This window comes from Meles meles, chromosome 5 (assembly GCF_922984935.1).
Source record: "Meles meles chromosome 5, mMelMel3.1 paternal haplotype, whole genome shotgun sequence".
NCBI lineage: Eukaryota > Metazoa > Chordata > Mammalia > Carnivora > Mustelidae > Meles > Meles meles.
In genome coordinates this window covers 7,381,846-7,406,230 of record NC_060070.1, presented here as the reverse complement: position 1 = coordinate 7,406,230, position 24,385 = coordinate 7,381,846, and the positions used below count along the sequence as shown (strand labels likewise).

At 46.7% G+C, this 24,385-nt stretch overlaps 1 protein-coding gene across 3 annotated transcripts in view; it reads right to left on the bottom strand.

Annotated features, from left to right (window-relative positions):
* Positions 1 to 383: 383 nt before the first annotated feature.
* Positions 384 to 24,385, bottom strand: part of PRKN (parkin RBR E3 ubiquitin protein ligase) — a 1,331,354-nt gene continuing 1,307,352 nt past the window's right edge. For all 3 annotated transcript variants that reach the window (XM_046005587.1, XM_046005588.1, XM_046005590.1), the window contains 2 exons: positions 7,910 to 8,027; positions 384 to 2,634 (listed from right to left, as the gene is read on the bottom strand). In XM_046005587.1, coding sequence (XP_045861543.1) covers positions 2,522 to 2,634; positions 7,910 to 8,027 — 231 coding nt within the window. In that variant the 3' untranslated portion in view covers positions 384 to 2,521. The remainder of the gene's footprint in view (positions 2,635 to 7,909; positions 8,028 to 24,385) is intronic.

Here is a 24,385-nt window from a genome sequence, read left to right as displayed (position 1 = left end):
ACACAGGCTCATTGTCACTCATTCCAGCCACGGCAACGGTTTTAAAGAAATGCAGTATCAACACACCCACGGTCACAGCAATGCACAGTCACCGAGCTTTTCTGCAAGACATTACACAGAGAATCCTTGTGGTTTTCTCCTGACTCAGACTTCTGTTTGAAAGAGTTAGCAGAGAAGTTTGCTGATAGAGCAGGAAAGTCACCGTTAGATTTTAAGACAGTTTGCTTTCTAGATAAAAACGGCCGTTGCCTTGCCAGGCAGTCCCTTTAGACCCCGAGGGAGGCACCTGAGCGAGATATCCTGGGGCTGCCCTCCCCGAACCTCCAGCATTTACCGAAAACTCTCTTCAGAGATGGACTCAAAAAAGCTCTTTTGATGTTTTTATTGATAATTTGAGTACAACCTTAGACATAGTGGTCAAATATCCCTTTACAAGTTTCAGAGAAAAATAAAGATTCTTCTGAAAAGATTTTATTTCTATTCTTTTGATCTAGTCACATTTGATTACACATTTCATGGTCAAGCATGTTCATTTATAGTGGTTTGTGATTTCCATTCCTTTGCAGAGGCTGTTTTTTCCCTCTAACTTGTCTCCATGTTCTATTCTGGGGGGGGGAGGGGAGAAAAGACCACCACCAGGAAAGGAGCAGAACCCTAGAAACTTCTACCTACTGTGCCTGAAGCCATGAGAGCAAACCCTGTTTGGGCTTTGCACACCCAACACAACACGCAAATTTGGAAGGCAGCAATCAGGACAGCGTCACTAAACCCAACAGCTAGAGTGGATATAAAACACTGGCTGCTCCATGTGAGAGAGGGGCCATCTGATTTGTCCTGCTGGGTCCGTGTGAGAAGCCACTTGCCGGGATTGTCAGGAAAGTGCCGTCACTGATACCAGCCCCTGGAACACGCCAGCTCATGCCTCGGGATCTTTTTCTCTTGCTCACAGATATTGGCTCTCTGTTCCCTCGCTATGATCTTTAAGGCTTTGTGACATGAGTCAGGCAGCTTTGGGGTCACACTGGGAAGGCTGGATTCTCTGACAGAGTGAAGCCAAATGAGGCTGATTAAAACCCCTGTGCTTGCCACACCCCATCTTGTCCCAGGACCAGCCTCTGAGGGAAAAGGGAGATCAGGCAGGACTGTCCCTGGGGTGATGGTTAGGGACAGAGGGACAGATGTCCTTGGGAAAAGTTCTGAGGTCATTCCTTCTCTCCTGCAGCAAGGATTTCTGGTGCTATGTCTACAAAGAGAAGCCCTGAGAAGACAGATGATGAGAACCAAAGACAGTGGTTGTAGTTTTCATCTGTTTACTGTGCTGTAGAAAATGAGGTCTGCGGCATTTCGCGTAAACACATCTTTTTGATGTGTCGTGAACGCCTCAAAAAAAAGAAAAAGAGGAAAACTTGATCAACACTCTACTTTGATCCATGTCAACATGAGGAAATCTTTTGTATGACTCCACTGTCCTAGAGAAGAACTCTCCTTGGAGTAACCCATTCAGGGACCCAGCACGTGCAGAAAACTTTCCGGTACAGAACCAGTCCTGGTTCCATTCTGTTAGCCCTGGAAATGCTCCTTCTTTAAAGATTTCTGCCTCAACACCCTGAACTTTTGTTAACATTGAGAATCATTATAAAACCACTTCTAAAAATGTTTCCTCTAAATGTACCCTACCCATTAAATTTACAGTGAAGTCAAATGTACTAGCTTATGCCCCAAGCTGCAAAATGAATGTTTAAAATCAAATTACAGACTTCGTAGTATTCTCAGAAAAACAATTTCTTTCTAGGTTCTCAAATAATTAAATGGAATGAAAAGTACATGAAGTTTTGATCTCTTTCCTATAATGTCAACATTCCAGTTAACTTTCATAATTTCTCGCTAGTTGACAAGCTGACTTGTGCACAGTTGATATCCCGTCAGTGCGATATATAAAGGTAGAATTCTTAGGGATAAACAGCGACTTTTGACTACTGCCTGTGGTTCTTTGGGGATAGATGCTCTCTGAAAATTTAAATAGGACCATTGCTCTTGAAGCCGAGAATGCAGTTCTCCCAGCCGCCCGCCGTCTTACAGAGAACCACTGACAATGGTCCCGCCGGACTATTTCCGCACCAATGGCTTCTTCCCAATCTTTGCAGAAGGTACAATGCAGGAAATTAAACCTGAGAAATCTCTCTCTCTGCTGCCGCTTAAATGCAGCCCAACTTGAATTCCCGGGAGAATGACAATCCGGGCAGAAGGAGGGATGCCCTTTCCTCCGGGCTCTGGGGTGCGTGTCACGCTGGGGCCTGAGAATGCTTCCTGCTCTTTCTCATGGGATCCCAGGAGCTTCTCCTGTAACTTTGTTTTTGTGGTCTTGGAAGGAACTTGAGGGGTTGTGCGTGTCTGTGTGTGTGTGTGTGCGCGCGTGTGTGCAAGAGAGAGAGAGAGAGAGAGAGGAGAAAGAGCCCCGAAGGGCGGGAGCCTTGGTACGTTCCCAGGTTGGACGGCAGGAGCGCTCGCTCGCGGGCTGCGGCTACACGTCGAACCAGTGGTCCCCCATGCAGGCGCGGTTCCACTCACAGCTGCAGGTCCAGCACCACTCCAGCCCGCACTGGGGCTGCGGGCACTTCATGTGCATGCAGCCTCCTGCGGGCAGACAAAGACACAGGCAAACACCTGCAGAACACGCCTTCCCGCACCCACACCACACGCTGGTCTCGAAAGGACTCTCTAAGGGGACGTCCCAAGCCGTCCCAGGGCGCTCGGAAGGTAGGACATCGGTTAGGAAAGGTGTGAGGGTGCCCCACGCCACTCCCAGGGAGGACAAATGCCATTTGTGAATCTCAGTTTATTTACTTCCCTGAAGTGGGATTTAGAGACAAAGGCTTTGTGTTTCACAGATGGGGTCCATTCCTTATTGCAATGTATATTGTGTCATGTTTTAAATAGATGTTAGTATACTTAGTAATTTAACATAGAACTATAATATTAGTTGGCATGGCAAAATTCATGGAACAGTTGTTGGGAAAGCAGCACGAGAAATATTTAATGGAGGAGCGCCTGGTGGTTTGGTCAGTTAAGCATCTGCTTTCGGCTCAGGTCATGATCCCAGGGTCCCAGGATCGAGCCCTGTGTTGGGCTCCTGGCTCAGGGGAAAGCTTGCTTCTCTCTCTCCCTCTGCCTGCTGCTCCCCCTACTTGTGCTCTCTCTCTCTGTCAACAAAGTAAATAAAATCTTTTTTTAAAAAATACTGAACAGAGAATTCATTCCTTAATGCTATTCAAAATTGTATTTAAGATGAGCAGACGAGGGATACTGGGTACTCTACGTGGATTACCTCATTCCTCCTCAAAAGCGCCTAGTGAGTAGGAATATTACTCTGCTGTAGAATTCTCTCCAGGTCCAGTACATCTAAATACAAAGCCTGAGATTTAACCAGGATTTGTCCTTCTTTCATAGAACAGGGCGTTCACAGCATGAGATGAACACTTGCTCATTCTGGGACTTATTTTGGGATTCCTCCCCATCACACATTTGTTAAATTCATTTTTGATTTGCTTCTGGGGCTCGGACATTGAGTCTGCAGTGGAGTGCAGAGTTTCTTGTACGAAGTTAGGTGCGGAGAACAGTTTCTGACTGAATTTCCTAGATAATTCAGGCAAAAGCAGCTCTTTGCTTCAATCTGACATAACACTGGGTGTGCGCTATTATTCAGTTTCACCAGTTATCCTCTTAAGTCATTTTTCCTTGCCAGATTTTCCAGGTAATTGCTTCCGTACTATCTCATTTTTATTATTAGAAATATGGCACGAGAATCTCCACCGATTTAAAATATTTATGAATATGTAACTGAGGGAATCATTGTGGGATGATTTAAGGGCATTTAAAAAATCCCCTACTTTGCTACTCCTTTTCGGTTTGTTTTAAAGATCATTTAAAGCTTAAAAATATGCAGAAAATAAAGGGAAATCTCACCTATGATACTTTTATCTTAATATTTCCCATTTAGGGTTACACAATTCCAGGAGTGTATAATTTTAAATACATATTTAATGATTATACACTTATGATGTAAATAACAAAACGTCTTCCTACAACACCAAAATCCTCAAAAATACTAATATTACAAATAAAATTTTATTATAGAAACAAGAGTCATGATGGCTCCACAGAATAAGAAGAAAGGAAACAGGAAGAGAGAACATTCATGTTATTAACTTTCTTTAAACCGCACCCCCCTCCCCCAGTGCTTAATAGATGCAGGCCATAAGCTAGCTCCCGCAATACAGAAAAGCACCAGGGACTCTGATTCTCAAAGCTTTGCCAGCACAAAAGTAACTGTGAGCAAGATGCTGCTGACAACGTCCCCTGACCTTGCGGTCATTTAAATGAAGAAAACACGGCTTCCCTCCTAGAGAATTCTGTCCACGGGCTGAGGCACCTGTTGCCATCAGCACCGTGGCTGGGGCCAGAGACTCTTTCATTGGGTTTAAGGAGGGAGTAGAAGTTCTTGAACAACCTGAAGGGAGATTTAACCGGCAACAGGCACTTGTTGATCAGGGAAAGGAAGAGGCGTCTCCTCGGTCTGGGGTGGGAGGGAAGGAAGACGCTTTCCCAGACAGGCTGGCAGGAGGAAGCGATGAGGCTTTGCCTGGGTTCGACGTGGGAATGAGTCTCACGTTCTTTGTGGCTTTGGGGCAGGAAGAACTCCTTTCTGGGGTTCAGGTCACTATGACAGAGGCCGTGAATTTACTTTGAGAAGGAGATCATGAAACCAGCTTTTCTCACCCATAGAGCTCACATCTGTCTTGCTGTATGCTTTAAAAACAGCTTAGACGAATAATACTTATTATTAATAAGCTTAAAGTTTCATGGGTTAAAAATCTATGGGTGAAAAATCAGGGCTTTCCATTTATAGCAAATCCCGGTACTCAAAGAAATTGGACATGGGGGACACGAGGGTGGCCAGTTGATTTAGCAGCTAAGCATCTGCCTTCGGCTCAGGTCCTGATCCTAGGGTCCTGGGATGGAGCCCCGGATCCGGCTTCCTGATCAGTGGGGAGTCTGCTTCTCCCTCTGTCTTCTGCTCCCCCTGTGTGTGCTCTTTCTAATAAATAAAATCTTAAAAAATATATCTGTTCGTGTGTTATCCCCTTTAACTACCTACTTTTTAAACATTAAAACATTTTTTTTATTTTTTAAATTTCTTTTCAGTGTACCAGAATTCATTGTTTATGCACCACACCCAGTGCTCCGTGCAGTACGTGCCCTCCATAATCCCACCACCTGGTTCCCCCAACCTCCCACCCCCCCGCCCCTTCAAAACCCTCAGATTGTTTTTCAGAGTCCATAGTCTCTCATGGTTCATCTCCCCTTCCAATTTCCCCAAACTCCCTTCTCCTCTCCATCTTCCCATGTCCTCCGTGTTATTTCTTATGCTCCACAAATAAGTGAAACCATATGATAACTGACTCTCTCTGCTTGACTTATTTCACTCAGCAAGAACCAAGACGCCCTTCAACGGACGAATGGATAAGGAAGATGTGGTCCATATACACGGTGGAGTATTATGCCTCCATCAGAAAGGATGAATACCCAACTTTTGTAGCAACATGGACGGGACTGGAAGAGATGATGCTGAGTGAAACTAGCTACTTTCTAGTTCAATGAGTATTTGTCAGGTGCTCTTCTGGGCCCAGGGAAGAGACAGGCAAGGTTCCCGCCCTTCGGTAATAGCAACGTGGTTTCTGACTATTAAGGTTTCTGACTATTAAGGTACATTCTTGAAATACACATGAACTGGCACACGGCCCGTGTTCACCAGCACTGCGTACCCTCCCTGGTGAAGGCTTTTTGCATCTTTTCTTTTTTTTAATGTTTTATTTAATTATTTGAGAGAGAGCGAGACTGAGAGAGAGCATGGGCAGGCGGGGAGAGAGGGAGAAGGAGAAGCAGACTGCCCGCTGAGCAGGGAGACTGAGGCCAGACTCGATCCCAGGATCCCAGGATCACAACCCAAGCTGGTGGCAGTCGCTGAACCAGCTGAGCCGCCCAGGCGGCCCTGCATCTTTTCTGACTTCCACTTGCCTACACGGCCCTCTCGAGCAGTGAGGACTGCAAGAGCTCCTGCCCCGGCTCCACTGACGTCGTTTCCTCATATGTGATTCCAGGCACATCCCAGTGCGCAGAGGGATGCGAGGACTCATGACGCACATTTATGTCTTTATTTCCAGGAGACCATTGGCTCCGAGCCAGGGACGTGGCCTGAGCTGAGCCCCTTCCTGCTGCTCTGGGCTGTGCCGGCACTCTTGCGTTTGCATCAGTGAAGACCATCTGAGGGACACAGTTGGGGAAACCGGCTTGCAGGCCTGTCCTGAGACCGCCGGGTTCCACTCCCCAGCGAGCCAGTGGTCACCCCTCACACTTGGAACGGGCTCTGGGCACTGGGCCGTGATGGCTTTATGCTGGTTGGCACATCCCGGACGGATGGTAGCCGGGGCCCTGGTTGGTGTGAGGCATTAAAATCACCGTGAACAGGGCAGCCCAGAGCCAAACAGACCAGCGCCGCCGAGCAGGGAGGACGCACGCCGACCGCCACAGGCCACATGACCCCGGTGCCGTCGTCCCGGCCCTGGGAAGCTCAAGGGGAGAAGAAGTGCAGCGTCGTGGAGCTGAGCAGCTGCTCCCCGTGTGCTTCGGTGGGTTACAGGGGCTCCTTGTCCATGAGGACAGGAGCAGGAAGGATGGTCCTGCCATCTGCAAGCCCCGCGGGTCCCCACAGCCACGGGCTCCGGCAGTTACTGAGTGCGTCGGGGCTGGGGGGGTCCCAGACCTTCTTGGGACTGGAGTGTCGTTAAGAAGAGAACCGTCAGATACGGATCCCGCATGTCTATGCCCGTGAGCCCACCCAGAGCAGGGCCTACGGGGGGACTCCTAAATGACCGACGGCAGGTGAGGGCGAACTCCAGACGCATCTCCCCGCGGTCACCTCACCTTCTCAAAACTGAGAGAGTAGTTGGTAAAAGGCTAAAGGAATAGGTTTCTGGAGAGACAGACGCACGCAGAGGGTATTAACAAAGCAGGCGAGTGGCGTAATGATACAAAGCACTGAACCTCCCGCAACTAGGATGGACAAGCCGAAGCCCAAGTGCACGCTGCTCTCCAGAGGTCTACAGGCTGGTGTGATAGAAGACAAGGAAGTCCTGGCTCCCAAATTTGGGAACCAGGAAATCAAACAAAATTAAACCAATTTCTTTACAAAAGGATTCTGAGTTGCTAATGCATAGTGCGAATGGGAATATATTGTGATTTCTGCGAGCGCTAAATGATCTCACATTTGTAGGGAACTTAGGCCAAGCACCCCGTAAGTGCTCAATATGAGTTAATTGTTTGTGTGGTTGTTATTATGCAAGAGGGACATGCTATCGGAATGACCTGGCAACTCTTTCCCTACCGAGGAACTCTGGACCCCAGAACACTGGGAAATATGGGGCTGGGAAGCTTCTGTAATATATATACATATATGTATAGATTTGGCTACACTAGTGGACCGCTTACCAGATACAAAGTGTCTAATATTATTAATAATTAATAATAATGAGGGCGATTAGGTTTATTGATTGTCTGAACCAGGCACTTGGCTGTGTATCTGCCGTGCACGACACAACACTCCTGATTCTCCTGGTGTGAGACGGCTTCTGTTCTCATCTCTCTTCGACAGAGCAGGATCTCAGCCTTAGGCAGTTTAAAAACTTGGCCAGGGAGAGCGGAGACTGGCGCTGTGGCCAACGGCTCCGAATTCCCAGGGTGCTGAGCTCGTCGCTTACACGTCCTCTTACAGTTCCTGACTGTTAGAACCACTGGCTCCCGCTCTCCAAGGAGAGCTCCCCCTCCCCCAACCCTCACTTTTTCCCAGACTCACCATTTTTCTCAACGGGCACATGGCAGCGGGGGCAGGGCTTGGTGGTTTTCTTGATCGTTTCTTTGGAGGCCTCTTCCCACCGAGCTTGCTCTGCGGCCTTCTTGTCCACTCGGTAAGCCTGCGGAATGAAGACAGAAGGAGCTGCGACTCTGAGCTTTACAGGGGGGGTTGATGTGTCGGTTCTTTGAGACACTGGTCCAGAAAATTCTTAGAGCTGGGAATGCCCTCAAGGAAGAAGCTCAAGCATAAACACATTTGACAGGTGTGGGACAAGGCCCGACACGCACGGAACACGGTGTCCTCTGCCTGCGGCCTTTGCTTACATGCTGAGAAGACATGGCTTAATTTTATAGTGTGAGATCTGTTCTTTGGTTATTTTGGATAATGGTCACGAATGGCGTCTATCAGGTGTGAACCGTGCAGGCGAGGTGAGAATGCCCTACAGTCACTGCCTTCCATGCTGTCAGGAGAGTGTACTCATGATTTTTCCCCACCAAGGAGGAGATGGGCTCAGCAGTTGCCCAGAGCTGGTAAGTGGGACGTTTCAAGATTCCTTTATATCTCGTTATCCTTCACTCTTGCACAGGGAGGATGGGGTGCTCCAAATGTTGTCACAGAAGGGACAGGAGCCAGAAGAAGGGAACGGCGTTGACCTGACATGGAAGACGGAGGGGGTCGGGAAGAGCCGGGGGAGAGACTGTGAGTTTGGGACAGCCGCCCGGGCTCCAACCCCAGCCCCATCCAGGGGAGGGACCGTAAGACCCACTGTCACCTCTCCAGAAGTTCTCCTCTCTTAGAGGGAAACGAGGAATGCCTAGTGCGCTGGGGGTCTCAGGGGTTGAGTGAACTTCTTGAAAGGCTTAGAACTGGTATCTGATGCACGTTGTTGAGTGATAATATGAATTACCTCAGGATCTCTCACATGTTTGTTAATGTTGTTATTGTCACAGGACTGAGTTTTTCCCGACTCTGACGACAAAGAGGAAGGGAGGTTTCATTCCGCTCCCATCTAGTCACTCAGACGCTGCACTCTCTCATGCTTCCTTCAGTATTTGGATGACGTGTGCAGGAAAAGAATGGGCATATTTTTGGATTCAGTACAAGAAACTTGTGGTCTAGGTCAACATCTTCATCCGAATCCCTCCATTTTGGCCTCTGTCATATTCAAAACATTTGTTTCTTCTATACTTTAAAATTAATATGAGCATGCGAGTCATTTTACTAATCTGTAATAAGTAATTAAAAATATCTCCAGAGCTATCTTTATGTCAAGAAACTACTTAAACTAACTTCAAATATAAATTAGTGAAGAAATCAAGTAACAAAAATGCTCTAATACTCTGATACTAGTCTAATAATAACAATGATAAATAATACTTTGCAAATTTATAACATTATTTTTTACACTTTGACTTCTATTTGTCAGTTGTTCCTCCCAATAACCTAGAGAAAATGGTGGGGTTTCTAGTAAGATATCAAACTTATTTTTCAAGTGAGGCTTCTGAGTAATTAATACAGGTCAAGTGCCAGGCTCAGACATGCTTACATCGTATATGGCAGCATCGGTGACCGTCAAATGTAAAAATTTGGAAAACATGGGGGTTCCGGGTGGCTCAGTGGGTTAAGCATCTGCCTTCGGCTCAGGTCATGACTCCAGGGTCCTCAGATCAAGTCCCACCTCGGGTCCCTGCTCAGCAGGGAGTCTGCTTCTCCCACTAACTCTCTCCCTGCTCATGTTCATGCTCTCTCTTTCTCTCAAGTAAAGAAAAAAATCTTAAATTTTTTTTTTTGAAATCCTGAAGGATGGAAACCCAAACCACAGATGCTCACCTACAGGTTTCTAACACATAACATTGTGCTTTGAGAATCAAACTCTGTCCAGCACCACCGTGCTTAGCAGGTTTTCTAAGTGGTGAGAGTGATGCGGCCTTAGTACGTAGTCATCATCTGGTCACCCTACTGTGTGAGTTACCTAAAGGTGCCAAATCTGGTGAGTAGAAGCCTCCACCCCACGTATGAATCCAGCTTTTAACATTTCACCATCAGGTTCTAAATACTTAAAAAATTTTAAAGTTTTCAGTCGTAAAGACACCAAAAGCAAAGTCAACCAAAGCAAATAAACAAGAGGGACTCCATCAGACTAACAAGTTTCTGCACAGCAGCAGAAACCATCAGTAACACTAAAAGGCAACTTGCTGCATGGGGGAAGATACTCGAAAATCTTCTGTTAAGAGGTTAGTATCCAAAATATACATAGAACTCAGAAAATGCAATGGCAATAAAACCAAGCAGTCTGATAAAGAACAATGGGCAGAGGATCTGAGTAGACATTTTCCCAAAGAAGGCATACACATGGCCTACAGGTACATAAAAAGCTGCCCGCAGTGCTCCTCATCGGGGAAATGCAATCAAAGCCAAGACGAGATTTCGCCTCATGTCTGTTAGAGTGGATACTGCAAAGAGACAGGAGAGAACAGTGGCAGATGCGGAGAAGAGGGCGCTCTTGTGCATTACTGGGGGGGGCGTAAACTGGACAGACGCCATGGAAGACGGTATCCTGCCCTTCGTGACAACGTGGATAGAGCTTGAGGGCATTACGCTAAGTGAAGTAACTTAGAGCGAAAGACAGACACTATATGGTCTCGCTTATTTGTAGAATCTAAGCCTGAACTCAGAGATACAGAGAACAGGAGGGTGGCTAGAGGTTGGTTTGGGGAATGAAAGTAGTTAATACTGTATTATATATTTGAAAGTTGCAAAGAGAGTAGACCTTAGAAGTTCTTATGAGAAGAAAAAAGGTTGTATTTATATGTGGTGAGGGATGTTAACTAAACTTGTGGTCATCATTTATATATATATATATATATACATATATAGATATATATATACACATACACACATATATATGTATATATATAATATGTAATATATATTATATATGTGATTATATATATAATCGTTGTGTCGTACATCTAAATCTAACATAATGTCACATATCAATTATATCTCAAAAAGAGAGCAGTATATTATAAAGTAAATAACTGTGTTTTTTTACATTGTAATTCCAGTATAGTTAACATACAATATTACATTAGTTTCAGTGTGCAATATAGTGATTCAGCACTTCCCTACATCACCTGGGGCTCATCATGACATAAATCTTTGTGTTTGTCCTTCACTTGCAGTACTTAGTGGGTTTTGTTGTAATTAGTGTTTATATTTCTATTATTTCCAATAGAAATCGAATTTGTCCGGAGCCGAGATCACATTTGTGTCCTCCTCACATCTCCAGCGTTTGGTCTTGTGCCAGGTACCTAGGAGACACTCTGTGTTTTAGCTCAGTGAATGAAGAAACGACACAACCCACCAAGACACGAACCTGCTAATCATCTGGGAGTAAGGCCCCAGTAAGACCAGGTGGGGCAATGGGGTGCATCCTAATCGTGGTCCTTGAAGTGAAGAAGCAAATTTATTTCTGTGACATCATAAAGGAAACTTCCTTTATAACTCAGAGGGTGTCCTCTGATTTGTGAATACTTGGTTAGGATGTAACAGAGTAAGTTTAATGGCTAAGAACAACCACAGGTACTGAGAACTCCCTTTGGCCCCAGTGTACAGGCCCCTCGTGGCTGAGAGTGCAGGGGGATAAAGCTGTGGTTAAGGAGAGCAGTTGCAAGATTTAGTAAGTAGGTTTGGATCTGAGCTACACATCTTCCAGTCAGCTCAGATTCACACGTGGGCCTAATCCTCAGGGAAACACAGCAAATACATCCCCCCCAACCTTATGTTCCAAGATTTTCTTTTTAAGGCCCAGGAGCTTGTAACTCTAAAGTGAGGCTTTAACATTGTTTACTGGGGCATCTAGATGAGAGAAATATATAATTTTACTCACTAAAAACTAATTTCAAAATGTTGCTTTTCAGCAATATAGCACACTGTGCACGGAGCACAATTTTCCCTGGTCTCACATCTAGAAGTGATGGATGGAATACAGAAGATAAGTCTTTGCTTACTGCATGGCTGATCTGGTAGAGAAGGAAAGGAAATCCCTGATGCCTAGAAAGGGAAAGAGAAAATGCTCCTGGTTAAGGGAAGGAGGAATCTGGGGCTTGTGTTGTATTTTCCTGGTCTCAGGCTGCCCAAAGTCTGCCTCTTTACAGTACCCGAGAGTACAGAGAGAAAACCTGGGCCAGAGCAGGGTGGAAGGTGGAATCAAATTTTCCCATTACACACAGACAACCTACACTCCTGAGGGGTGACCTCCACAGCTGATGGATTAGGGAAAAAAGTCTTCCCCGAAGAGAGAATTGATCAAGAATTAATAAAGCTTTGTGCTGGTTCCAGCCTTATGGTGAAGAAGGTTGGGGAGACAAAGCCTCTCTGAGAATTCCTAACCATTAAGCCTCATGTGTAAGGTTTTTGTGAAAAGAATTCATTACTAGTAGTGAAAAGAATTTACTACTGATTAGCTGAATAAAGAATCCGAGCCAAAAAGTTAATTTGAAATACTCTGGTAGCATACCCAGGAACCTGGCTGAAGCAAAACTATTTTCCATATAGTAGTACACTAAAAAAGCCAAACTTCAAAAAAAAAAATCACACAAATAAAATTCCAAAGAGCACAAGATCACAATAGAGAAGTTACCTAGTACAGGAGGAAAGAAGCTATCATAAATGAAAGTGGTAGAAATACAAAACTCAAGAATCCGACCAGCAAATGTTGTAGATACTGGAATGATCAGATACAGAGTACAAAATAAATATGTTTGATATGCTCCAAGAAATAAAAGTAAGAGAAGTTTGGTAAAGGTATGTGAGGTTATTATAATGAACCAGGCAGATTTGAAAAAGAAAACCTATTTCTTTTGTGCATTTTTCTAAATGCAAAGAAACCAATGATTAAAATTAGAAACTCAGTTGAAGAATTACATAGCAAATTAGATACAAAAGATGGAAGAATTTGTAAACTGGAAGATGAAGCTGGAGAAATTATACAGACTGCAGATCAGAGAGCAAACAGTAAAAAGTATGACTAGCAGAGTACAAGTTAGTGGGGAGAGAGTGAGAAAGTCCACTTCTCTAGAGTTCCAGACCAAGATAACAGAGGTCATGCAGGGGAAACAGAACTGAAGACAGAGGCAAAGAAAACAGATTAACTACAAAGAGGCTACAGTTATTCTGACAGCAGATTTCGTTAACCCATGGGCGCTAGCAGACAGTAGTATAATATCCACAAAGTACTAAGGAGAACCAGTCTACTTGGAATTATAGATAAGCAAAATTAATTTTTAAAATAAGTATTAATAAAAACACTTTCAGACATAAGATACAGGGTATTTCTCATCAACAGACCTTCACTAAAGGAAAAACCCAATAGGATAAAGTCCAAAGGAAGACCTGAGTCACAAGAAGCAACTGTGAGCAAAGAAAATGGCTCTGTGCGGGTACAACAAAGCAAATATCGACTATATAAGACTATCAAAATCATGTTCACTTTATCAGTTTAAAAGTATCGAGGTAGAACTAAAATGCTGGACAAAAACTGTATGTAAGTAACCGAATTCAGTGACTCTAAGGTGCTTATATTATTTAGGCTGATGGTCATTGACTTTGTTACATTATGATGTTTACATTTCTAGTGTAAACTTTAAAGGAAAAGTTTAAGAGAAAAGAAAGTATTTTGCTTCTGAATAAGGAAAAAATAGAATTAACGGAAAAAGCAAACAAACAAAAAGTCAAAAATAAAGCATAAAGTATAGTGCTTTCAAAAAACACTCATTAGATAGCAAGAAAACACAAATGCATGTTAAAAATCCAAAGACATACAGAAGTGATTCATGTACGATGTGGGGCAGTGGTCTCCCTGGGCACGAGGGAGGCGGGCTGGCTAAGGGCTCACGGTCAGACGTCAGAGGTTGGCTCGAAGCTCTGCTTCTTACGTGGGCGGGGTGCACATGTGTTCACTTTCCTCCTTGAAAATCATTATTCCTTTGCTTAATATACTGCTTTATAGTATATTATGTATGCACATATCTAATGTGTTTAATTTTTCATATTAAAACCCAAATCTTATTTAAATATGTATGTGGAAATTACAGTAAAATAAGTTTCGAATGCTCTCATTTTTGGTACTATTATGTGATTGCAATCACTGTTTAAAGGTAGATAATTTCAAAAATCTCATTTCAAAATGTACATATTCATTAAGAAAATTTTGAGAGATGAAGGAAAGGATTAAAGGACGATAAAAATCACCTGCAGCCCCTCGCCAGATATAACCACTGTCTACATTTTTATGCCTATGTTTTCAGTCTCTTAAAAATTTTACATATACTATACCTACTATTTTTGTAATTCATTTTTTTTCCTTTAAAATACATCATGAACCTCTCCCCATATCATTTATAGAGGCATGTGTGTGTGTGTGTGTGTGTGTGTGTGTGTGTGTGCGTGTGTGTTTGTGTGTACAGAATTTTAGTTTGCATTGTTTTCCAGGATCTGAATGCATCCAGCTTCCTTAATCTCAAAATGTGGCGGCTTCTTATCGGTCTAAACAACCTTGAGATATATGTTCTTATAGAGGAGTCTGTACTTCTCATGACAATTCCTCAGCAGAATTCCCCTGGGTGGAAGTTTCTGCCTTGGACATGTGTGTGCGTTGCCAAATTAAAAGCATTTTCAGGGGCGCCTGGGTGGCTTAGTCTGTTAAGCGTCAGCCTTCGGCTCAGGTCATGATCTTGTGGTCTTGGAATTGAGCCTCGAATCAGGCTTCCTGCTCAGCTGGGAGTCTGCTTCTCCCTCTCCTTCTGCTTCCCTCCCCATCCCCCCTTCCCGACTCGTGTTTCTCTCTCTCTCAAATAAATAAAATATTTAAAAATAAAAAAGCATTTTCAGCTGGGTGAATAAAATGTTTATTTTGACAAAGGATATTATGCTCTCCCCAAGAAAAAGATTCAGAGAATGACTTTCAGAAGCTTCAGAGACTATCAACAGCACATTACTGAACGTTTATCAAGAACCAGAGGGACGCCTGGGTGGCTCAATGAGTTAAGCCTCTGCCTTCAGCTCAGGTCAGGATCTTAGGGTCCTGGGATGGAGCCCCGCATTGGGCTCTCTGCTCAGTGGGGACCCTGCTTCCCCCCGCCGCCTCTCTGCCTACTTGTGGTCTCTGTCAAATAAATAAGTAAAATCTTTAAAAAAAAAAGAAAAAGAACCAGAAAACTGGATTTCTATTGATATGCTTGATCTTTCGGAAAAGGATAAAAATCATGGCATGCAAAGAGAAATAATTTCCTATCAAAATACCAGCTTTCTCTGTCTTCTTTCCTGATCCCCAGAGCATGGAGGACAAGAACAGGGTGAGTGGGGATGCACGAGGATTGCTCCCCGGTGGCTGTGCACCTAGCATCCCCAGCTCAAGGTCCCTCAGGTTAGGGTACTGACAACTCCACACCTGGGAGGAGTAACAAAACACTTCTTGTGTTACCATTTGCACACTGGAGTGAACGGAAATGGCTCAGCCAGTCGGCCTGCTGTATCTCAGTGGAGTGGGAGGGAGCTAAGGAGGTTTTGATTCATGGTGGAAGAGAGGAAAGGAACATGCTAGAGCAGCAATTTCTGTTTTCACCTTCAAGATTTTGCTTTGTCAGCATTTCCTGTCTAGACTCCGGGTTTTGAAGACTTTTGCGTAGGGGAGAAAGCACACCTCTTCTTTATTTTAAATGCATGGACAGTTTCTACAGCCTTAGAAACTCTGAAGGGCCTATTACTCATTCTAGAGGCCAGCCAGGATCTGGAGCCTTGGGTTGGCACCTCCTGGGCTGAGCATGGACTGCTGCGAAGGGATCCGGGGCTTTTCCAGGATGCTGACAGGCAGAAGAGCCCCGGGTGGGCCAGTGGGGCCGGCTGCGGTCCTGAGAGGTGGCGGGAGGGGGCACAGGGGACAAGCTTCTCGTGTTGATAGGGTGACCATGCGTCTTGGTTTGCTGTGTGTCTGCGACATTGTTTTATGCTGATGCTTTGACATGTGGGGCACCCTGGACACCAGAGGGACCGCCCCCCCCAAGGGACAGTAAACAACTCTAGCAAGACCTTCATGCGCAAACCAACCGATCCAGAGCCCGTACCCAGCCACCTCCTCTAATGGGCTCCGACACTCCTGACCACCATTCCCCTGTCCTAGTCACACCTGGGCCAGGTACCAGACGACGAAGGACAGCTCCTGTACCCCAGAGCGCACTGAAATTGTTCAAACCACCTGATCCAAAGCCCGTTCGCCCTGCCTTACCCATTCCTTCCCGTGGAGGCCACAGTCAAGGTTCTCATCCATGTTCTCCCTGTTTCCTCTGACTCCTGACCAGCCCTGGTGCTTCTCCGAGGGGCCCTGCAGGGTGTCACCTGCCCCTCCTCTCGGGATCTGGGAGGAACATACTATTCTTTTCCACGGCAGTCATTTCCTAATCTGCTGGGTTTCGGACACTCGAGGGGAAAAAAACTATCTTTTCAAACACCTAGGATCTCTACCTATTGTCCCAACAAAATTATTGAAATGCCCTCTGTCTCAGAGGATCCTGGCTGGGAGGATAGATCACTGGGTGTTGTGCTCATTAGCCATCCCCTCTAGGGCTTGCAGCAGGGCTGGGGTCCTGAGCTCTGCCCAGTACACAGCGAGCGCTCAGTAAAGGCTCATTGGCTGGCTGACCCTTCCCTCTGCAGAGGTTCACCACACATTTCCGGACTGCTGCAGCTCCCTACTTCCTGTCCGCTCTCGTGACTGGGGAACAAGCCCTGCCACATTGTATCTGGAGGTGAAGAACAAGAGAGGCAAAATGGACCGGCCAAGGAGCAGGGCTGAGTGATCTGAGAAGAGCCTTGGCTAACCAGGGACCTAGTTCTAGGCTCTGTCGGTGAGTGGGGCATCAGGACACTGATCAGCTCAAGAAGATGGCTAGAGTATCATCACATGTTATACATGTACGGGATGACATAGTAAATCTCTCAATGAGTGAGAGCCCCAACCACATACGAACATACGCACGACTGTGCGACAAATTCTGGACACTGAATCTGACCAACAAGGAGAGAGTTTAACGAACGGCTGAAGTGCCAGGTTCCGGCTCGAGTGCTTCACGGTTCAATATTTAGGTGTCGCGGCCGCCTAAGTCGCAAGAGTAGATTTCAGACAAGTCAGGGGGGAGAACGAGTATGAAGTCATTCTCTCTGAAATCATAATAGCAGGTCTAAGCCCACAAAGGGCTGCAAAGGTGAAAAGAGGAAGACACAGCGCTGCGGTTTCAGACCCAACGTCCAGAGCAGACACATTCCACACAGGCCAGTGAAAATGCTGCCCAACACGCACCCCTGGGCATCCTTTTCCAGCCCCTAAGTGCTGGCTGAGCTCACAACGGGCGCTCCAAGCCTCGGAACGGACTGAGCCAATGATTATGGCACTTGGCCACGAGGCTCATTGGAAAAACGGGGCTTCTTATCTCAGAATGTGAAAACCCAGTGGAGTGGATAAGACACGACCTGTGATGTGCCCCCTTATGAGAGCAGCTGGTGTTTGGGAGCAACACCAGGGAAGGATACGTCGAGTCTCCTGGGAGAGGGTGCACGGAGGATTCTGGAAGGGTGGAGAGACTCAAAGGAAGTGAGTATCCAAGCAGGTGCTTTCACAAGTGGGCGGAATTTGAATAGATAAATGGGGCCACTTTAGACAGAGGGCACGGCCTGACTGCATACTAGGGCTGTGACAAGTGTTAGGTAAACCATCGCGAGTGAACAGGGCAGGAAGCGGAAGGAAAGCCCTTGTTCAGGAGGGCTCCAGGTCTCATGTGCAAACTAGCGAGAGAGTCAGAGAAGCCTGATGTGTGAGGGGGCACAGACATTATTCTATACGTGAAACACAGAAAGTTGGAGGCACACTGCACACGGTCGTAAACAGGTTGTTTTTATTGGAATAAGAGGCGCTGTTTACTGAGAACCTGCTATGTGCCAAACACACTATATCTATCGCCTTTAGTCCTTGCAATAACCCTACACCTGAAATCATGCAAAGGCCATCCTTGTTTTGCAGATGCAGAAAATGAGCCAGGAGCTGTACCCCCCAAGGAGCTGTAGCTGGAAAGGCACACGTAGCTCTGTTTGCTTCCTAAGCCTCAGTGTTCCCACTGCACTGTGGTCCTTCCAGAGCCTGTGTGGAACCACAGGCAGACCTGGAGCGCGGGGAGGGCATTCGGTCTAAAGCCCGGAGCAGCATGAGGGCAGGCTCTCACTGACGCTGGCCAGTCTCCCTGCACCACAGTGGGGACAACTTATCAAAGTAAGGAGTGACACGTGGGAAGATGTCGTGTGGGGGAAGGATGAGCTGCTGGCACACGGTGTCCCGTCCCTGGCTGGGCAGCCCGGTGCGGACATCCCTGCGGCAGCTGGAGGTGTGGGCATCAACCCTGGGGACCCGAGGTGGGGGTCGAGAGAGCTCAGTGCCCACTCTGCAGGGAGATGCCTAAAGCTTCGGAGGGCTTAGGAGCCCACGTGAGACGAGAAGCCGAGGACACGGGTGGAGATGCCCGCGTGGAATCGTCAGAGACGAGAGAGGAGAGAGCCTGGGGCAGGAGGAATCCCCCAGCACCTCAGGAACAAGGCAGGATGGTGACTGTGTGAAATGCTTTTTAGTTTCATGCGATAGGAGTCTCTGTCTCCTGGGACAGGTAACTCTTACAACCTACAACCGATTAGGGCCCAGGTGTTTTAGAGCCTTGAAAAATTAGAAGTTAACTCACAGAAAACTGCTAAGGTATGATTTTTTTTTTTTTTTTGGTGTGGCAGAGGTGAGTGCCCTCCCTGCCCCCACCCCCACAGGCATTAAGCAGTTCTGTGCATAACTCAGAAGCCGAATCGCAGAATCCTTTCCCAACAATGATAGGGCGTTCCATTCCTCAGATGCTCCTGGAATCAGCCGTCTTGTCCTTTGGCCTGTTTTCCCGCTGAGTCCGTGAATCCTTCGGTGTGGGCTGACGCAAAGGTGTGTGTCCAGCACCGAGCTGTGACGCCAGCGAGGGCACGGTTTGCAGTCTGCAGCGCGCAGGTGCCGAGCGGGGGCAGGCCGGCGGCTCCAGGATCTTGGAGCCAGGAGGGCAAGGGTCTGAGGAACAAACGGTGGTACTGTTTCTCTTACATCAGGAGGGGTGCTCTCCCCATCAGGGGCTTTATGGCGATCTTTGATTCAGCAACGGTAGCCTCCCTGGAAGGTGGGTTTGATTGCTTCAAGAGACGACTGGACTCGGCCAAGGTCACAGTCTGAGCAGCAGAATCAGAATGGAACCCTCAGCTCTCCGATTTCGTATTCATGCTCTTGCCACTACCATTTGTTTCTTTTGCTAGATGTCACATGGCATGAAGAGGACCAAGGGACTGAAGGCCATGATAAGGTCATGAGCAGCCAGCAGGGGAGATGGAGAAACCTTCGCTTCCCAGGCCAGCACCACGGGGCTCCTCATGCTCCCGCTTCCTTCACGACCCCTGCTACTGCTGTCTGGCTCTTACCTCCACGCGGCCTCTTGAAACCGTTCTAGAAAGGACACGAGTGAGAGCCCAACTGCCAAAGCCCATGCCTTCTCTTTGTCCTTATTATCTCTGAGGGTCCCCCTTACACCTCGGGCCTTTCTTCTCTTGGGCAGGACAGAGCCACCAAGGAGGCCCTCGGGGGCCCACAGCACCAATCAAAGTTACCCTTGCTGCTTCCTGGCTGCTTCTGTTGGATCCACATGGAAGAAGGAGATGGCGGACCACCATCATCTCTGGCTGAGACCCGCATCACTGCTACAGCTCTAACCCACACTGGGAACCGAGAAACACAGCCCTGGAACATCCTTCTAGTGGGCTATGGGTGCCCAAGTGACAGTTTGTGTTAGACCTTTGACTAACAATCCCAGGGAAAGGGCCGGTTATCAAGCCCTTTCTAAGGACACGAGCGTGTCTTAGCCTAGCATCCTTTTGGAGTGTCTTCGATACTGCTGTTCAAATCCCTCTGGAAAGATTGCAAGCAATGGCCAGATGCCCACAGCTTCACGACCATGGGAAGGTGTTTTTTGTTGTTGTTTTGTTTTTTTTTTTTAAATAAACACAGATTCTTGTGCTCACACCCTGGGGATCTGGATTCAGTAGGTCTGGATTTGAATCTTTAAGAACAGCCAGGGGGTTGTGAGTTGCTGGGAGGTTTGGGGCCATCTCCCTCCATTGGCTGGATAAACTTTTTCTTTATTAGACTTCAGTCTTGAGCTACAAAGCAGGGCCTTGTTACTGTGTTGCCAGCAGTGAAGGTCTTGGGCGATTCAGCATTATCGCCCTCTCCTGCGATGGGCTGTGCCTCATATAGGGCAGTGTACCAATGAGGTTAACTTCATGGGCCTCTGTGCTTGTTTACTGTTGGCCCATTAAGAGATGGGATGGTGGGGCGCCTGGGTGGTTCAGTGGGTTAAAGCCTCTGCCTTCGGCTCAGGTCATGATCTCAGGGTTCTGGGATCGAGCCCCGCATCGGGCTTTCTGCTCAGCGGGGAGCCTGCTTCCTCCTCTCTCTCTGCCTGCCTCTCTGCATACTTGTGATCTCTGTCTGTCAAATAAATAAATAAAATCTTAAAAAAAAAAGAGAGAGAGATGGGATGGTGTGTGCTGTGGGGGTGGGATGGGACAAATCGCTCTTCTCACATATTAGATGGCTGAAAACAGCAGTTTCCTGCATTGTCCTATAGAACTTCAAAATTGCTTTAGCCGAGGAAAATGTTGGCCTGACAGCCAATCTATGGCTAAAGAGGGGACCACGGTTTTTGCTCATATGGCGGGGAAATATTTTATTTATTTATTTGACAGAGAAAGACACAGTGAGAGAGGGGAACACAAGCAGGGAGAGTAGGAGAAGGAGAAGCAGGGAGCAGGGAGCCTGATACCGGGCTCCATCCCAGAACCCGGGATCATGACCTGAGCTGAAGGCAGACGCTTAATGATGAGCCATGTGGGCGCCCCTGGAAAATTTTTTTTTTTAAGATTTTAATTATTTGCGCGCGAGAGAGCGCACAAGCAGAGGGAGCAGCAGGCTGAGGGAGAGGGAGCAGCAGGCTCTCCGCTGAGCAGGAATGGAAATCATCACCCCTGAGTTAAGTCCCTGCTGCGTAACTGGATGGGTGGCCGGACTCAGGCTCGGCTCATCTGTGAGTGTGATGGGCGTGGTAGATACTTCCAGGGCTGGGTGAGTCGGTAAGACAAACGGGCAGAGGAGGTAGTACAAAGCCTGGTACACCTGAATGCCGACTTCCTGCTTCCTGCGACCATAATCGTTATTATTTTGTCGTCATTACCATCATCATCATCATCTTCGTCACCATCCGTCACCGCCTTCATCACCATCATCTCTGGCTGACGGGGACGGGAATATCAGACTATGCGCGTTCGTACAAACTCAGAAAGACAGCTGCAAGCCTGGACTGGCCCTCACTGTCTTTTGGACAATACAGGTAAATCAAGGGTCCTCAGGCACGTTTTAAAATTTGTGCCTGGGGCTTGTTGCTAATATATTTGTGAGTTAGACCATGGAGAGACTGTTCACACGCATGTTGTCTTTCAGGCTTGAAGCAACTTATTTGTGACATCCGTTTAGACAACATTTGGAAAAGTAAATCCTAATTCGGAAAGTCAAGTTCAAATCTATTTTCCAAAAAGGAGGTGATTGCCATTAATCGCTGAAGATACGGTTGGCTTAATTCATATGTGAATGCTCTCAGGCGAATGCCAGCTTGGAAGGGTCACCCGTCTCATCAAAACTGAATGCCCAGATAACACCACTTCCACGGAATTACTGACAACTCTCACCTCTGCAGACGGCAGGCAGGCAGCCTTCCAGACTTTCCCAGAGCCCCAGCAAATCTAACAGGTGTTCTAATGGAAGGACACTTCTTGTGAGCAGTCTGCCCCCTGCTGGTGAGTCAGAGCATTGCCTTGCCGTTCAGGCCTAAAGGGGACAACAGAATATGTTCTCACATTTTATTTCATTTTTTTGACCTTCTTTATTGTTCTCACATTTTAAAAATGATCACTGTCTCTTTTGGGGTAATATACATATATACATTATTATTAATAATATATAATTTAAATTAGGAATATATATTAGTAATTTCTATATATGTATTATATATCTGTGGATATAGACACAGAATATATATACGTATTTAAGAACTCAGTGGAGCACTGGTATGTGAGGCACGTGCTAGGCTACACTCTCACCACTGAGTTCCAAACTTCATGGGCCACACTTTCAAATGAAATTTAGAAGAGTATTTTAATGACATGACCAACGGCGATTTCTGCCAGGTGTGCAGTGTGTACCCTGAGACTGTTGGGCTGGATGCCTACAGTCCTGCCCAGCGGGACCTTAAGTGCTTCGCAGAGGGAAAGCAAAACAAAGAATGTCTAATTAGCCTATTCTGAGTTTGATGGAGAAATGGAACAGCATAAATATGAAGCAGCAAGATTATTAATAGCTATCATTTATCAGGCTTTTTTTAAAAAAAAAGATTTTATTTATTTATTTGACAGAGAGAGAGATCACAAGCGGGCAGAGAGGTAGGCAGAGAGAGAGGGGAAAGCAGGCTCCCTGCCGAGCAGAGAGCCCGATGCGGGACTCGATCCCAGGACCCTGAGATCCTGACCTGAGCCGAAGGCAGAGGCTTAACACACTGCGCCAACCAGGCGCCCCTATTGGGCGTTTTAAAGTGCTTTGTGTTCCAACTATTATTACAAGCGGACATATGGTGAACCATCTACACTTGATCAAGGAAGATAAGCTAATTTGGATTTTTGATAAGGAAGATCTCTAGTTCATGGCTTACTTAGCGAAGTAATTAACTAAAATTTCAACATAGACGGGGGTTTTGAATATGGAAGCACCACTCATGCAAAAAAGAAGCCAGAGCAGAGAACACAGCCTTGTCCTCTGTGCCAAGTTGAGGCCATCCTAGTACAAAGCAGACTATTATTTTTGCTGTAGCTGACGCCGAAATCTGTTCATTCCGTAAGCAAGTGTCGGGCACCTACGATGTGCCAGACACTGTCCCAGGTACTAGGGATGCATTAGCAAACAAAAGGGATGACAAACAAGGGAACAACAAACCCAAACATCCCTGCCTCGTGGCACTTCCATTAGCAGAAGGGGCTGTCGCAGACTGGGCGTGTCTCAGCATCAGCCGGAGGGGTCCTTGAGACACAGAATCGCTGCATGACCTCCCGACAGCGCCAGCCCAGTTTCTGAGTCAGGTCTGGGGTGGGTGGGGCCCGAGAGCTTGCGGTGTGTGTACACGGGGGTGGGATGGATGAGGACAGATCTGCCTCATCCCGTGCACACTCTGATTTGTCAGGCTCCGAGCTAGGCATTATGTGTACATCTTTTCAACAAATCTGCCTGATTTTCCTCGTTACAGATGAGGAAAGCATGGCATTGAGAGGTTACATGAGTCACTTAATAATGACTACAACTAAATACGGGTCAAGATTCTCCAGGGAGACCTAACCAGTAGGATATATGTATGTATGGATAAAATATACAGATTCATTTTAAGGAATTGGCTCCTGGGATTGTTGCAGCTGGCAAGTCCTGCATTTGTAGGGCAGACTAGCAGGGTTCCTGTTACAGTCTTGAGGCAGAATTCTTTCTTCTCTGGAAAACCTCCATCTTTGCTCTTAAGAGTCTCAACTGATTGGTTGAGGCCCACCCACATTATGGGTATCTCTTTTACTTAAGGAAATAAACACCTGGAAATGGAATGTCGGCCAAATCTGAAAAGCGGTCACATCAGCGACTAGACTAGCGTTGGAGAGACCCACTGAGTTCCATTGCCTAGCCCAGGGTCACAGAAAGTAACCACTACGGCTTGTCGTGGCTGACACTCATTTTCAAGACCAGATGTGTTGGACTTCAAAACCCTTCTGCCTTGCCTTGGATTCCTCCCAGAATAAGGCCGGGCCGACAAGAGATGCCCAGGCAGTTCTCACTGAGAGAAACGAAATGAAAATTTGGAAAACAGAAGTGAGCAATTTAAACACGCTAACCCTTCGTGCTTGCACCGGGTGGGGGCTCATTTGTTAGGAGGTAATCACATGGAGCAGAAGAACCATGTTCCCCCCAAACGGCCAACGAGCCCTCCTGCGTGTGACAATATATATTCCCCCCCCATCCCATTGTTAATCTATGAATGAGGGAAGGATTTACAGCAGCCAGTGGCCAGCTCTTAGTTCTTCATACCTGACCTTCGCTCGGAGATGCTGCTCCGGTGAAAACAGTCCTTTGAGTCTCCTGTCCCTGTGGTCAGTCCAAAGTGGTAAACGCTCCTTGTCCCCCGCCCCCCCCCCGCCCCCATTTCATTTTGGCCGCTGGTTCTTGCCAAGTATCTTTTCCCTCAAGGATTTAGCGCCATCTGGTGGGGGAGTGCT